The 14,312-nt window shown below is 42.7% G+C and overlaps 1 protein-coding gene across 1 annotated transcript in view; it reads right to left on the minus strand.

Moving 5' to 3' along the window:
* LOC138492614 (solute carrier family 2, facilitated glucose transporter member 11-like) overlaps window positions 1-14,312 on the minus strand; it is a 217,436-nt gene that overhangs the window by 115,438 nt on the left and 87,686 nt on the right. The window contains exons 5-6 of the mRNA XM_069619907.1: window positions 13,888-14,017; window positions 13,648-13,796 (exon numbers count right to left, since the gene is read on the minus strand). Of these exons, the coding sequence (XP_069476008.1) occupies window positions 13,648-13,796; window positions 13,888-14,017 (279 nt within the window). The remainder of the gene's footprint in view (window positions 1-13,647; window positions 13,797-13,887; window positions 14,018-14,312) is intronic.

Here is a 14,312-nt window from a genome sequence, read left to right on the forward strand (position 1 = left end):
TGCAGTCAGGGGCGTTCTTGCCTACAGGGAATTCTGGAGATTTCACAGCAGGCCTCTGCACCTTGGGCCTCTTTTGTGTAGGTACCTCTTTTATTTCCAAATATGCTCATAGGAAAAGTATTGGGTTTACTGAAAATGTGTGCTATGGGGCCACTTTGAAAATTATTTCCAGGGCCTCTTTTTATTCCCTGTAATTATTTACAGGACTTTTTGGTTCCCAGTCCACCCCTCGTTACAGTGCACTGAATTGCAAGTTTCAACTAATTCCAAAACTCTTATTTTAAAACAAAACCATTCAGGAACAGCTCCCAACCGCTCCTGCCACTTCGACCACTGTTCACAATTTCTGATTATTTGCGAACATTTCTATCATATAATAAGGAGTCAATACTGGTTTTGTTCGTGAGGCAGCTCATTATCTCATTATTTCTGAAAGTGTACGAAAGTATGTTGTTTTGCAGTAACTTGATTTCACAATGCTGTTAAATGTGCAGTAATTGCAGTACTTACAGGTGTGCAAAGGACCGTGCTGAAAGTTGTTGTGACCATTTCAGGGTAGAGTAGAGCACTAAAAGACCATGGGACGCCCTCCATGCAGACATGGGGATTCTTAAGGGAGATCTTGAAGCCAGTCACTAGTTTAATGTACATACTTTTCATTCTTTATTTTATTGTTTAAAGCGCTGACCTAGCTTGAGAGCAGCAGAGGCCTGTACAGAGTGCGGGAGGCCAGCATTTGGACTGACACCTTTTAACAGTAGCGCAGTACTGTGAGCTCTGTGCGTCGGTATGCGCCTCCATTGGAATTAGTCCTGGGCCAGGTGTTGTTGAAAGAGCATAATTTCAGGGGGGATGTTGCTCCCATGGCGGGGAATCAGGAGGGAGGCAAAGCTGGAGGCAGCATAGGGTAGACAGTGGTTGGTTAACCTGGGGCGCTTTTGGGAGCATTAGGGGGTAGACTCAGCCGATTTAGGGGCAGAAGGGCTGGCCAATGGATAGATTTAAGCACTAGGAGAAGAAATGGACCAATTTTCCAGAGATGGCCACCTTCCGCGAAGGCGATGCAAAGAGGTGGGCAATGATCGTGGGAGGGGCTACAGCTGGCAAAGTTGGCAGGGCAAAGGAGTAGAGTGGACGTGCCGTGAGAAGACTAGCGAGTAGATATTAAGTAATTAAAGAAGGACAGATTCATTATGTCTTGGAATAATCTGAATGTGCTTTCCTAAAATGTCGGATTCTTTGTTTTCTGCACTTGCTTCAGACTTAATAATGTGAAAGTGAATTATTCACCGTTTTCAGCACATGACATTATGCTATTTCTAAATGAGTATGAAGAATGAAAGTCACACTGTGCCCTGAATTTTGCCTTCACCCCCTAAATGTCAAAATACCTTTCACAAAGGGGGAAGCCCAATCTAAGCATTGTATCATTTATGGGGCCCTGGTAGTATTTTGTGCCAAGAGTACGATGAAACAAGCAAAAACAAACAGGTGATGGCTGGAAGGTTTAGAATGAATCTTAACCACCGGCATTGCTCTGGGCAACCCTTCAGACCATTGTTCTTCACCTGCCAAGCCATTACAAAAGAGGAAAGACCATATGGAAATCAGGCTTGGTCCCACCCCAAAAGGGGCAGTCCAGCCCAAACTGCTAGGTCACATCCCTTCTGCACGAGACCACAAGCATTCCCAAACATGTTTCGGCCCTTTTTGGCTTCATCAGTGAGGAGTACCTTGGGTCTCTAGGCCCAGCAGGCACGGGACCCACGTCTGGGCATACCCGTCCCTCTCGGGGTGACAAAGCAAAAACAAAGAGGTGATGGCTGGAAGGTTTAGAATGAATCTTTACCACCGGCATTGCTCTGGGCAACCCTCCAGACCATCGTTCTTCGCCTGCCAAGCCATTACAGAAGGGGAAAAACCATATGCAAATCAGGCTTGGCCCCATCCCAAAAGGGGCAGTCCAGCCCAAACTGCTAGGTCACATCCCTTCTGCACGAGACCACAAGCATTCGCAAACATGTTTCGGCCTTTTTAGGCCTCATCAGTGAGGAGTAGCTTGGGTCTCTAGGCCCAGCAGGCACGGGACCCACGTCTGGGCATACCCGTCCCTCTCGGGGTGACAAAGCAAAAACAAAGAGGTGATGGCTGGAAGGTTTAGAATGAATCTTAACCACCGGCATTGCTCTGGGCAACCCTCCAGACCATCGTTCTTCGCCTGCCAAGCCATTACAGAAGGGGAAAAACCATATGCAAATCAGGCTTGGTCCCACCCCAAAAGGGGCAGTCCAGCCAAACTGCTAGGTCACATCCCTTCTGCACGAAATCACAAGCCTCCCCAAACATGTTTCGGCCTCATCAGTGAGGAGTAGTTTGGGTCCCTAGGCCCAGCAGGCACGGGACCCACGTCTGGGCATACCTGTTCCACTCGGGTAGAACCAAGCCTGATTTGCATATGCGTTTTCCCCTTCTGTAATGGCTTGGCAGGCTGAAGAACTATGGTCTGGAGGGTTGCCCAGAGATTTGCCTGTGGTTATGATAAATTCAAAACCTTCCAGCCATCACCTTTTTTTTTGCAAGAGTAGGATGAACTCCTTGGCACACATAATCCACAGTCAGCGATGAAACTGGTGAATTCACACACACTAGCTTTGTGTGCACGTGCACCCTCGGGGATAGGTGCACAGTTACACAGACACAGTCTCACTGGCCCAATGCAGCTGTGTTCCACAGGCCATAGTCGCATTTGAGAGAATGGGAATCTATAATAATCTCTACCAGCCCATCTGCCCTCACTTTTGTCCATGGTCCATGGTCAGGCCTAAGTGTTTTTTATTTTACATAGGCAACGCATTATTTTGAAGGCCCTTACTACTAGCGCACATTTCTGCTTTCAGGGCCCATTTGGCACCTTGCTGTTGGTGGCAACCTAAGAGGCAACTCAGAATTGCCTTGTCCTATAACCAGTTCTAAATCCCACCGGCATATGGTGAGAGTATAGTGTGCCAGCACAGTCAAACCAGTGTATGAGCAGCTGTTCACTCTCTTCCGTGGTACCATTGGTTTGTTTTGGTTTATGGCCCAACTGTACAATTTGTGATTACACCCTTTGTGCATAGCGTGGGTGTGGCTTGCGCAAGAAATGGGGCGGACTCCGAAAATGGAGATGAACATGCAAACAAGTGGCCGTTACGGGGGATGGCCAGCAGGCAGTCTCTTGCACGGCCACATTTGCGCCAAATAACACGTATTCATGGAACCACCCACGCAGCCTCTCGGCATTGAAAGGTTCACACAAATCCCTCGATCACTGCGCCACTCAAAGGCAGGCTTAAGGACACTTGCGCATAGGATTTACAGTGTGTAGGTGGGTTTACATGTCGGCTTTCGGGTGTGGGTATGTTACCGGGGATCGGTCTAATTTAGGGGTGTGTGTATGCAGTGTATCGGGGGTGCAGGGATGGTTTACGGGGATTTGGACGCAGATTTTCCGAGTTTGAACCGAGTTATCATGCGCATGTTGTCGGGGTGCCGCAGTGAGAATATAACACAATCAGGCAATTCATACATTTTATATATGTAAAGGTCTACTGTGCATTCCAAAATCAAACTAGCAGCTGAAAGGTAAATTGCCTGTTTTTCAGAGAGAAGGAGTTATATGCATCTTCAAATGTGCAAATGAAAGACTAAAACTCTTTTTTTTAATGATATCTCAATTTAAAGCCTACAGGTACTAGGGAAACAAAATGTGTATTTCTTTATTTATTTATGAATTGATTTAACAAAGAAAAACCATACACAATACATAAAGTACATCAGTAGTGGATTAAAAAAAATGGTAGAAATTATGAAAAGAAGTACTTATTAGGTATGTACGAAATAAATAGATGGTTTATCAATTATTCAATATATTCTCTGTGTTTTGTAACGTTTACTGCTTTTAATAGTGTTTCACCGAACTAGAAGAAAAACCTTTTTTTTACTTGTATAGGATTATTGATTAAGGTTTCTGCTGATTCTTGAATATTCAATGATATAGTTTTGCTTTTGAACACATAATTTGAAACTGGACCTGGTTTCCCTCCAAACATAGACTTTTGTGGGGGATTAAGTATTAGTTTGTGAAATGTCAGGATTTTCCACTTTATCCATCCTATCAATAAAAGAAGGCCGACTTCATAGTGAATAGGTATAATTGGGACACAATTGGGTAAAGCCAACGATTTCTTCCAAATAATACTTTCATTTTTCACATGAGATATGTCACAAGCCAAATTGAATATCCCATTACCATCTTTGACCTATAGAAATTAAAAATTGGAATTATCAAAAAACCTTCTACAACATTTGCAGCTATTATTGAGAAATTTAACAGGACCTTTGATGGCAGAAGTGTCTTTCAGTTTCTTTGAACGTCTGTTTGTACATCCTGTGAGAGGTCTTCTAAATTTGGTAAGAGAAAGGTGGGACATGACCCCCGAACTTCTACACATGATATAGTGGACTATGTAATTAAGTTGCAAAATGGCCCTGCACTGTACATGGATAAGTCACAAAGACCCCGAAAGGCAGTCAAGAATTGGTGAAGCTCTTGTATGACCAGAAATCCAGTATAATCCAAGTTGGTTTAAATCGGTAAATTTAAGTTGGTTTAAGCATGGTGCTCTTCAAGATAGGTGGGCACGACCCTACACTGTGCTTCTGAAAACCAGCAAGGCTAATTAACTCATTAATAGTTCCATGTCAACCAGCTGAAGCTGCCTTACAGCAGGGGTGACTTGGTTATGCGTATGCTTCTGTCAGGGGTTACTAGGTTGTCTACAAGCGTATGCCACTCCATAGGAGTAACATGGAGGGAAGGGAACCGAAGTGATGGGAGACCTGAAACAACCCCTAAACACAAAGAACACAAGTGGGTTACCGGGTTGTTTAAGCAAAGTGTGTTGCATCACGAGAACGCAGAGAGAGACCAAAAGGGAGGCTGTTAAAGAAGTGAAAGAAATTATAAAGCAGACTACAAACAGGGTATTGAACCCCAACCTTAAAGGAGAACACAATCTAAAGTTCAAAGTGCTTGGACAAGGGACAAAGAACCTGTTTGAGGAAAAGGAAATATGTCATGAAGAGAACAGTATGAACCTTCATGAGCCAGCAATGGGATAATGTTAAACGTGAATTTAAGTGTTTGTTTAATAAAGTCCTTGCAGGTGAGTGTACCTGTTAATGACTCCAATCAAGCATTCCCACTAAGTCAGTGCCTTGTCTGGGATTGCTCAAGGGAAGCCCTTATTTATATATTTTTATAACAAATTATAATCTGGATGATGAACACTTGTATAACGCCCCTCTCTTAGAATCCCCCTGACCCCACTGAACCAAGAAGTAGGTTTGTTTTGAAAATTAAAAAGGTTTATTTGAAAAATTAACCATTAGATATATATGTCACACTTTTATAATAAATTAATATTTGATATCACACTTAGACATATGACAGTGATCATGATGTTATACTAGCACACTGGTTTAATTACTTAGGAGTAATATGGAGGATAAGGTAGCTGAGAATGCTTTCTGGTTTCAAGGAGATGCAAAGATGAATAAAAGGCTGTAAAGAAATAAACTTGATATGATTTCAGCAAAAGATAATACGATCACTTTTTCTCTGACAATTCACTCCCCCCTCTATGCAATGTAAGGAGATGGAAGTAACACACACAGTCTTCAGGAATACAATCACAGTAATATACAAATTCAGTTCCCCCCTAGCAATCTTATAGCGCCAGGGATGATTTTGAAACACAGGCAAAAGACTTTCAGGTGATTTGCAAGGGAGTGAAATATGCTAAAATTGATTTTAATTCCCTCTAGATGTTCAGGGTGAGTGAGAGATACTTCAAATCAGTTCAGGTTCACACTAACAATGAATAATGAGGGGTTATCGGGTTGAAAACGGATTTCAGTAATGGAAGCAAAGGACAGATCTTTCTACACGTGGTTGAAATGAAGCAAAATGTCAAATAGCGGCACTTTTTCCGAGTGCCTTGAGCGCAATTACGGAGGCGCTATAAGGAGTAGCAAGTCGGGTTAGGGCTTGTTGGAAATCTGGGAATGTTAGCTTTACAATAAAAGTTTTGTTCCTAGGATGCACGGTTCCAAAGATACAGACGATTTTGTAAAGGTAGTTTTTCAGAAATGAAATTACAGTTTCGGAATGACAGATGCGCTTTGAAAGGTTTGAATCAACAGGAGGAACACACAATTTCTTATGATGCAGTTCTAAACAGGTTCAAATGTTTTGAATCAGGTTATTTTAAGTTAAGAGATGGGTTCTGCACAGTTCTAGCTGGGTACTCAGAATATAAATTTGAAAGGAATGGCCTCATCACGGATCTGGTCAACAAGTTTAGCTGCGGTTCTCTCTGCTCGGCGGGTCAATCAGGCACCGGTTCTGTTCACAGCGGTCTGGTCTGGGTCTCTGGTTCTGCTGGTCTGGATCAAGTGGATTCTGGATACCGCACTGCTTCTGGCTACTGGTTCTGTTCTGGATACGCAGGACTCTTAGCAAGCAGCAAACCGCACAGCCCGGCGGTTGAATAATTTGCAAAAGATTTTGAGGCCTGCTGAAGAGTTCAGCTCTTTGGAGTTTTTGTTCTGGAGTTAGTCTGGATCTCTGGAGTTCTGGGTTCTGGAGTTCTCCGTCAGCGTGCTGCGCAAGAATTCAGTTGAAGGTTGGAAACTGAATGTCTCTGTCTGGCTTCCAGTGGCTCTTTTCATGTCTTTTGCAAATGGGTGTGGATGCTAAATTTCTATGCCCAACCCACTCATGATTTGATAGGTCAAGGATTTCTCTTTGACCTGATTTGAGAAGGGAGCAGTGAGTCATCCTATGTCATCAGGTGTCATTTTTATGGCTCCAAATAAAGAACACTCCCCTTTGCTTTTACCTTAGAAAATCATTTTCATAACTAAACATATTTCCCAAATACACAAGTGGTTGACATTACATGTACATATCATAATACTTTGGGTAGGTCTCTGTTCCAACTCTGATGTTTCTAAGAGCCAGGGTTCAAAAAAGGCAACTTATTTTTGTTTTTAGTTGGTTTACCAATATTGGATTTTTACCAAACATTACACAGATGTACACCATCTCTCTACACATATTCCAGTAAATTTTCATTTTTCTAGCGTGAACCCCGTGTCTGCAATCTCCATAATTCATGGGGTTTTGCCTCAGAACATGGTACAGAGTCCTAACACCTCTTAAAATGTGCACAGAAAAATCGCAAGAATAATTATATTAATTATATAATTTTGACAAGTCCGTCCTATGAATTATCCATCTTTTTAAAATTATGCTCTGGCCCAGAGGGGTGTGGTTTCACAAAGCACATGGTGGAATTTCTGGTTTGTCCACTTCCTCCAACTCAAGTTGCTCACAGAGGCACTGCCCCTCCCAGTTTCTCTCAAGAGGAAGCCATTTACGACCCCCCTGAATTACCATTTGCCTGAGCCAAGGAAGGCTCATTGTTCAGTTTCCTGAAGTCCCAAGCTGCTCCTCCCCTAATCCAATCAGAGAGGTGTCATCTCCCTTTGGTGAGGGCAGGAGAATGCAGGCCAGGACTGGGAAGATTTGTTGAGCAAGTTTCAACTCCCATCGGGGGTAGTTGTCAGGCAGAATTCACTCTCTTCAAGCCAGGCTTCAGCCAAATGTCACTTTTGTTCCCAGTTTGTCTTCATCCAAATCAAACTTACAATTTTTACACATGCAGCTAGAATGCTGATTCAAAGTTCACAACTATGACATTTAACAGTTGCAAACTATGTGACACTCAACAGTAGGTCACTCATTTATTTTAAACATTTAGATTTTAGTGGCTTTCAGTCCAATTTAACTTAAGCTGCTGACATCCACAGCTCAGCCAGTTTTGTTATAAACATTGTTTTGGGCTCTTCATCTTTCCAGATTTTGTATGCACACAAGACTACATTCTGCCAAATGTATGCTGGTGTTTATTGAGATTTTTGAATATCTTGCAAAGTTTAAAATAGGCATTTTTAGCTTGCATTTCAGAGAAACAAAGGTGATTTCAAAGCACTTTTTGAGCTAACAGGCACTGCTGTTTTTCCTTTGGCAGACATTCCACTCATGGCACTCCTGGCCCATCACGCTCGCACTGGTGGGTGGTTGGTCAGGCGACCATTTTGGTGTGCGCAAAACTGTGCGGTTTTCCTGGACCCTGGCGCAAATGTGGGCTTTTCCGCCATCTTGGATTTCCTAAGCCCACAGCACAATAAAGTCCTGCCAGGAGAGTACACCAGGTAAAGACAAGTGTGTGTGCACATTACAATGTAAACAGAATCTCAAGGAAGACCCATGCACTTAAGATTATGAACTACTATAAATGGGTGAGAAAAGTCTGGCAAGGAAGTTAACAGATAACTTGTGAATTTGGAACCCACACTTTTAAAGGTGCAGAATATTAAAGGTGAAGAGAAAACCTGGGCAGGGAGCTGTTTCCCCGAGACCTGTGAATACACCAATGGGAGAGAGTGATCCTCTTGGATTCTGAGGAACCTGATTAAACTTTGTTATAAGGAATCTGGGGAAGGGAGCCATTCCCTAGAACTGTTAATATTTTCCATTGGAAAACTTTTGATTGGATGTGTATTTTTGTGTTGGATTTGATGTTAGCACGTTGAGAAATCAAGAGACAGTACCCTTCACACCTTTAAATTGGTTTTAGAGTGTGAGGGCCAGAATAGGATTACGGACACAGGACATACTTTTAGTTCGGACATCTTGTTAAAGGACAGACCCATTAGGTTTGGTTGAGGTAGGGAAAATATATCCTAGATTTGGGATAGAGAGGCATTGTCCAACCCCCATTTGCTTTAATCGAGGTTTGTTGCCACAGACATGACTCTTCTGTGTCCCCGTCTCATTCCTGTCTCCTCACACTGCCAAATTCATGAGTACCTTGGACCTTAACATCTTAACGGATGGTTCCAAGGAGAGGTCAACATGTTCCATACCAGAAGGGTACTTCCCATTTGCTTGGATGACTTTTGGATTAAAAATGCACTTTCCCCTTTTCAGTGGAGGGTAAACCAGGTCCTGATGGGTGAGTTTCTGGCATCCACTGGTGGGGAAGGAAACTCTGGGCAGTGGCCCTCCCATATTCCTTCTACATTGTTATTGTGCATATACTACATGCACTGCAGGAAACAGGCATTGCTTCATTTGTATCTGGGTAACCCCCATGCAGATGTGTAAACCCCCCATTTGGAAGAAGCCTTCACAGGACCTCTTCTAATTACAGAAGGAACTGAATGGCTCCCTTTTGTAATGCCTTTGTGTGCACACAAACAAGCAGAAACAAAGGCCTGGGAGCCCCAAATGGTCTTTTCAAATGGTCTTTTCAAGACATACGTGTAGTCAGTTTCTGCTATTCCAACTTGGAACCGGCCAAATTGCAGACCTTCCTTCAACAACAGGCCCTTTCAGAATACTTTCACCTCCAATATTCCAAACAGGGTATCCCACCTTGACACCCACTGTGTGCATACAGAGTGATTCAATCCATCCACAAGTAGAGTGCTCACAATAGACCACAACAGAACACACAACACATTCTCCCTATTTTATCTGGAAAATCAATAAATAAGAAGACTATCAACCCTCATTAGCCGCAATCCATACAATGTCATCATTATTCCACCCAACTCAGTAAGCCTACCTGGAGATTTCTCTATTCTTATGCTGTTTGCACTCCTTATTACTACCGTGAAAGGCATTAAGCACCATCGATTCATTTTTTCGTGTGAATCAGTAGCTGAGGGTTGTGCTGGAGTTTCTGTTGTTTTTCATTTCATTTGGTGTCATCTGCATACTTGTAACAGGTGAGCCCATTTGATTTTATGATCTTCACGATAGGGGCCATATAGATTTTGGATGATGCCCTGGTTTTGAACTGAAAAGGGGGGAGCCAGGTGATTTCTGTTCTATACATCGTCCATTGTAGTGTTGTGGTATGGTGTTCAGGTTTTTCAAGCCTTCTCATTAGTGTGCTGTGGTTAACCATGTAGAAAGCTGCTGAAATGTTGATGAGTATGAGTGATGAGGTGATTTTGTCGTCCACTGCAATTTTTATGTCATCTCTAATGGAAAGGAGTGCTGATTGGGTGCCTCTCATACATCTACTACACACTTCTGAACACCCTAACAAGTTATTAGACTATGTGCTCCAGAATTTGGCTCTCTAGAACCTTGGCTGGTTATGGTATGTTTGAGGCCGGAAGTTGGAAGGGTCTTCTGTGTCTCTGGCAGTGTTTTTTTAGAAGTGGTGTGGAATAGGTGTTCTTGAAAACGTATGGTACAATTCTTAGTTTGTGTGAACAGTTTGTTAATTTGTGAAAGTAGAATGCTGATGTTTGCTTGTTAAGGACCTGTTTGTAGATGGTTAGGGGACATGGGTCTACAGTAGAGCCAACTGTGTTGTTAAGTTTCTCCATTTCTTTTAAGTCTGGATCGAATACTGGTTTGAAGCTGTTCATCAGTGGCCATTTAAGATGAATGTAATTGAACAAGGTTTGAATGTTGTTTCCAATTCTATTCCTTATGGTTGCGCTGATGACTTGCTGTATGGTTAGAATTTTGCTTCTAAAATGGTTTGCAAAATCATCAAATAGTTTTGGGGTAGGTCGAAGGTTCTTTGCTGCAGGAATGAGGGTTTCTCATCTCATTAATGATTATGTAAAGTTCTTCCTCTGGATGGGGTGCATTACTGATTCATTCAGAATAGTAAAGTTTGTTGTGGCGTATCTGTCTTTGGTAGGCAATCTTGTGGTTTGGTGTGTTTTCTCCATGTTTTTTCAAACATTTAATTTTTTTTGTTCATTGCTCGTAAGTAGGGTGTGAACCATCTCCCTGATTTTCTTTTATTTTCTGAGAGGGTGATGCGCTTTAGTAGGGTGATGCTGTCCAGGGCTTTGATTATCCAGCTTTTTGAGTCATTACATTTGTTTCTGGAAGTAGGAGTTGTAGATTGTTGGGTCTGGGCTTGGCCTCCTCTATAAGATATTCAAGTTCCTCCAGGTTTAAAGTTTTCCAGCTTCTCTTGGCAGTAGTTGTTTGTCATTTGTGAGTAAGGAGCTTGGCGTTGGCATGGTGATAGTAAAAGCAATCATTAGATGATCGCTCCAGAGTAGCTGAGGTGGTTATTAGGCGTGCTTCATTAAATATTGCATCGAGTGTGTGGCCTGCAGTGTTTGCTGCTACCTTTAACCATTTCTTTGAGGTGAAAGCTGGCCATATGGGAGCTCAAGCTTTTGGGGGCTGATTCTGTTTGCTCCTCAAAGTAAATGTTGAAGTCTAGGAGGACCGTTAGATGTTTGTGTTGTTTCACTAGTTTAGCAATTACATCTGCAAAATATTCTGCAAAGGATGTCGTGCATGATGGTGGTCTGTAAATAAGCAGGAGAGAAAGATTGCTTTGGTGGTTGAGTGTGAGGTGGAGCAGGAGTACTTCACACAGTCTGGGAAGTCGGTATATGTAGGTGTCTTTGTGTGCCACAGCGATGCCTCTTTTGCCAGTCTGGTTAATTTGGAGGAGTTTGAAGTTGGCTGCAATGGATTTGTATGCTCTCCCTTTGTGGTCATCTGATAACCATATTTCAAATAGGTGCCTCCTTCGCTGAGAATTTATTTCCTGAACATCCCTTCTGTGTTTACAGATGCTGTGGGGATTGATCAGGCTGCAGTGCATCATGTTTTCTGACTCTGAATGATTTGTAGTGGTTTGTTTCAATGTTCTGTGTGCGAGCAGAATCCAAGTTGTCAGATACTTGATTGGTTGTGGGGTTGGCAGTTACATTGAGTCTGATGTTTTGTTATTAAACCGTTCCAGTAAACCGTTTTGATAATTTTGTTCATCTGGTTTTAGGACGGCAGTGGTTATTGAGTGGTCTGTGGTGATAAAAGGAGTGTATAGGTTGAGGTTTCTTGTTAAGTACATATGCTCTCTGGCATCTTTGCCATGCCGAGTGAGCCACGGTTTCCATTTTGGTATTTGAAAATAGTATTTGTCCTCAAGAATTCATTTTCCAAAGCTGCTTTTCATGGTGTATTTCATGAAGAGCCATTTGGTGTGCCTATGTCACATTGCAGAGGATGTATACTGAGGACATTTTCAGACTGGCTGTGCCCATACGTTTCCATGCTGGCTGCACCAATATATGCCAGTATTCTCACATAAGGACATACTCATGTTTGCTTTGCTCGTAATACCAGTAATGATACTACAAGAAAACGGTTCCATGTGATATAATCGCGGCAAAATTTGCTGTGGTAACAAAATATCGCGGTTTTCACCGCAGACCATGTAAAACATGCGGGGGACACCCCTGCAACCCCTGGACCCATTATACCATTTAAGGGGAGCGGGGGACACACCCGCAGACCCTGCTCCCCTTAAATGGTATAATGGGGCACACTTTTACCGGGTCAAATGGAAGCATTTTTGCCGTGATATTATTTTACCGCAACATTTTTGCTGCGATTATATTACCTGATACCAAGAAAACATGTCAGTGCTAGCTCTGCTATTGTATGGCAGTATCCCCACATAAGAACATACTCCTGTTGCCTTTGCCATTAAAAATTCCATGCCACAATAAGATAAAACATATCCAAACTGGCTCCACAATGTAGGCCATTCTATCACTCATCATGTTTTCATTATCCTTGATGCAAAGTAAACATGGCATGCCACAGTAAGAAAAAGCTAGATTGGCTGCACCAAAATGCTAACCCAGCCACGTAATGGCAGTTATCATGGTTACTTTATCATAGACACCCAGGAATAAATACCATGCCACAGTAAGAAATAGCTACACTCGATGCACCAAAATGTAAGCTTAGCCATGCAATGGTGCTTATCATGCTTACTTTATCATAGATACCCAGAAATGTAATGCAATACTAAGAAATGGAATGCACAGCTACTTGATTTGTAACTACACTTAAAACCATGAAGGTAATCTCAAAGACTATTTTATCAGAGTGTAATAGTCTCCCATGATCTATAATAACCTTGAGAGGAATCCAGACACGCCCAATGAAGCCTATACATAGCCTCTGATTTCTGTGGTGAAACACAACCAAGCCTTAATCCTAGGCCATACAGTCTGTCACGGCTTGAGGGTATCCACTACTTATAGTGGCAGGATCACCGAGGGGATATTTCATTGGCTGTGGAGAAGGGGAGGTTTCATTTACCGTTCCTCATTCAATCCATTCCCGGACAATATTCCAAACCCAACTGTGACTGAACCTGCTAACACGCTGAGTTGTAAAAAATAAAAACTGGTCAGGATTGCAGGGTATCCAAAATGAAATTGTATGAGACAAAAAGTACACATAATGAATTTCAGATGAGATTATTTTATTTAATGGTGGGTCATTAAATCCCACTGGTTTCTGGTATTTTGATGGCTCGACTGACCCATCCCTAAATGCAATATTCCACCCTCCTGCACATCTCACCCAGTCAGCACGATCATTATGCATGTGGAAAAATGGTTGGGCAGGTAGCACCTTAAAACAAAACTATTCCAAAATGATGGGTGAACTTTGCCTTGCAATACCTTTCAGGCAGCCTTCCTTGTCTTTCTTTACCATCATGAGGTCTGTAGGGGTGTCCGGGAAAAACGGGAATGTGGCCAGCTGGAGAATGGCAGTGACTCCGGAGAGGGCCATGAGCAACGGCCATCGGGACTCGCTGCCCAGAGCTTCCCTGCATTAACAAAAGAAAAACAGTGCAACAGGCGGCGGTAAGACAAAGTGAAACAACCAAAAAGCAGCCAAAAAAAAAAAACAAGGTCTACCTTAGTCCAAAAATGAGGCCGGAGAGTTTCCCAATGATCCCAAATATGGGGCAGATGGTGTTTGTAAGTCCGCGTAGTTTCTTTGGGGAAATTTCCCCCAGGTACAGAAGACATACATTCATGCCAACACCTAAGGAAAAGAGACAAGATGTTTGATTGCACAGTCAGCAAAGAAGAAATCAGTTTGTAAGCCTTTGCCTCCCTTATGTAACCTCATGGACAAGTTATGTTATCTGATTAGATGTGGGAAGCATAGGCTATGCCCACAGTGCAAATCTGATTATCGCTCTGTTGACTTGTTGGAAGATAGGTGCTCAGTGCCCTGGTGTCTGAGGCTGTCATTCAATACTGAGGTCTAGTATAGTGGCTTAAAGGGCAACAGCAGGCTTGAAACATTCCTTCCTCTCTAGCACCATGTCATTGTT

Source organism: Ambystoma mexicanum, chromosome 10, assembly GCF_040938575.1.
Source record: "Ambystoma mexicanum isolate Mex_15411 chromosome 10, UKY_AmexF1_1, whole genome shotgun sequence".
In the NCBI taxonomy this organism is placed as follows: domain Eukaryota; kingdom Metazoa; phylum Chordata; class Amphibia; order Caudata; family Ambystomatidae; genus Ambystoma; species Ambystoma mexicanum.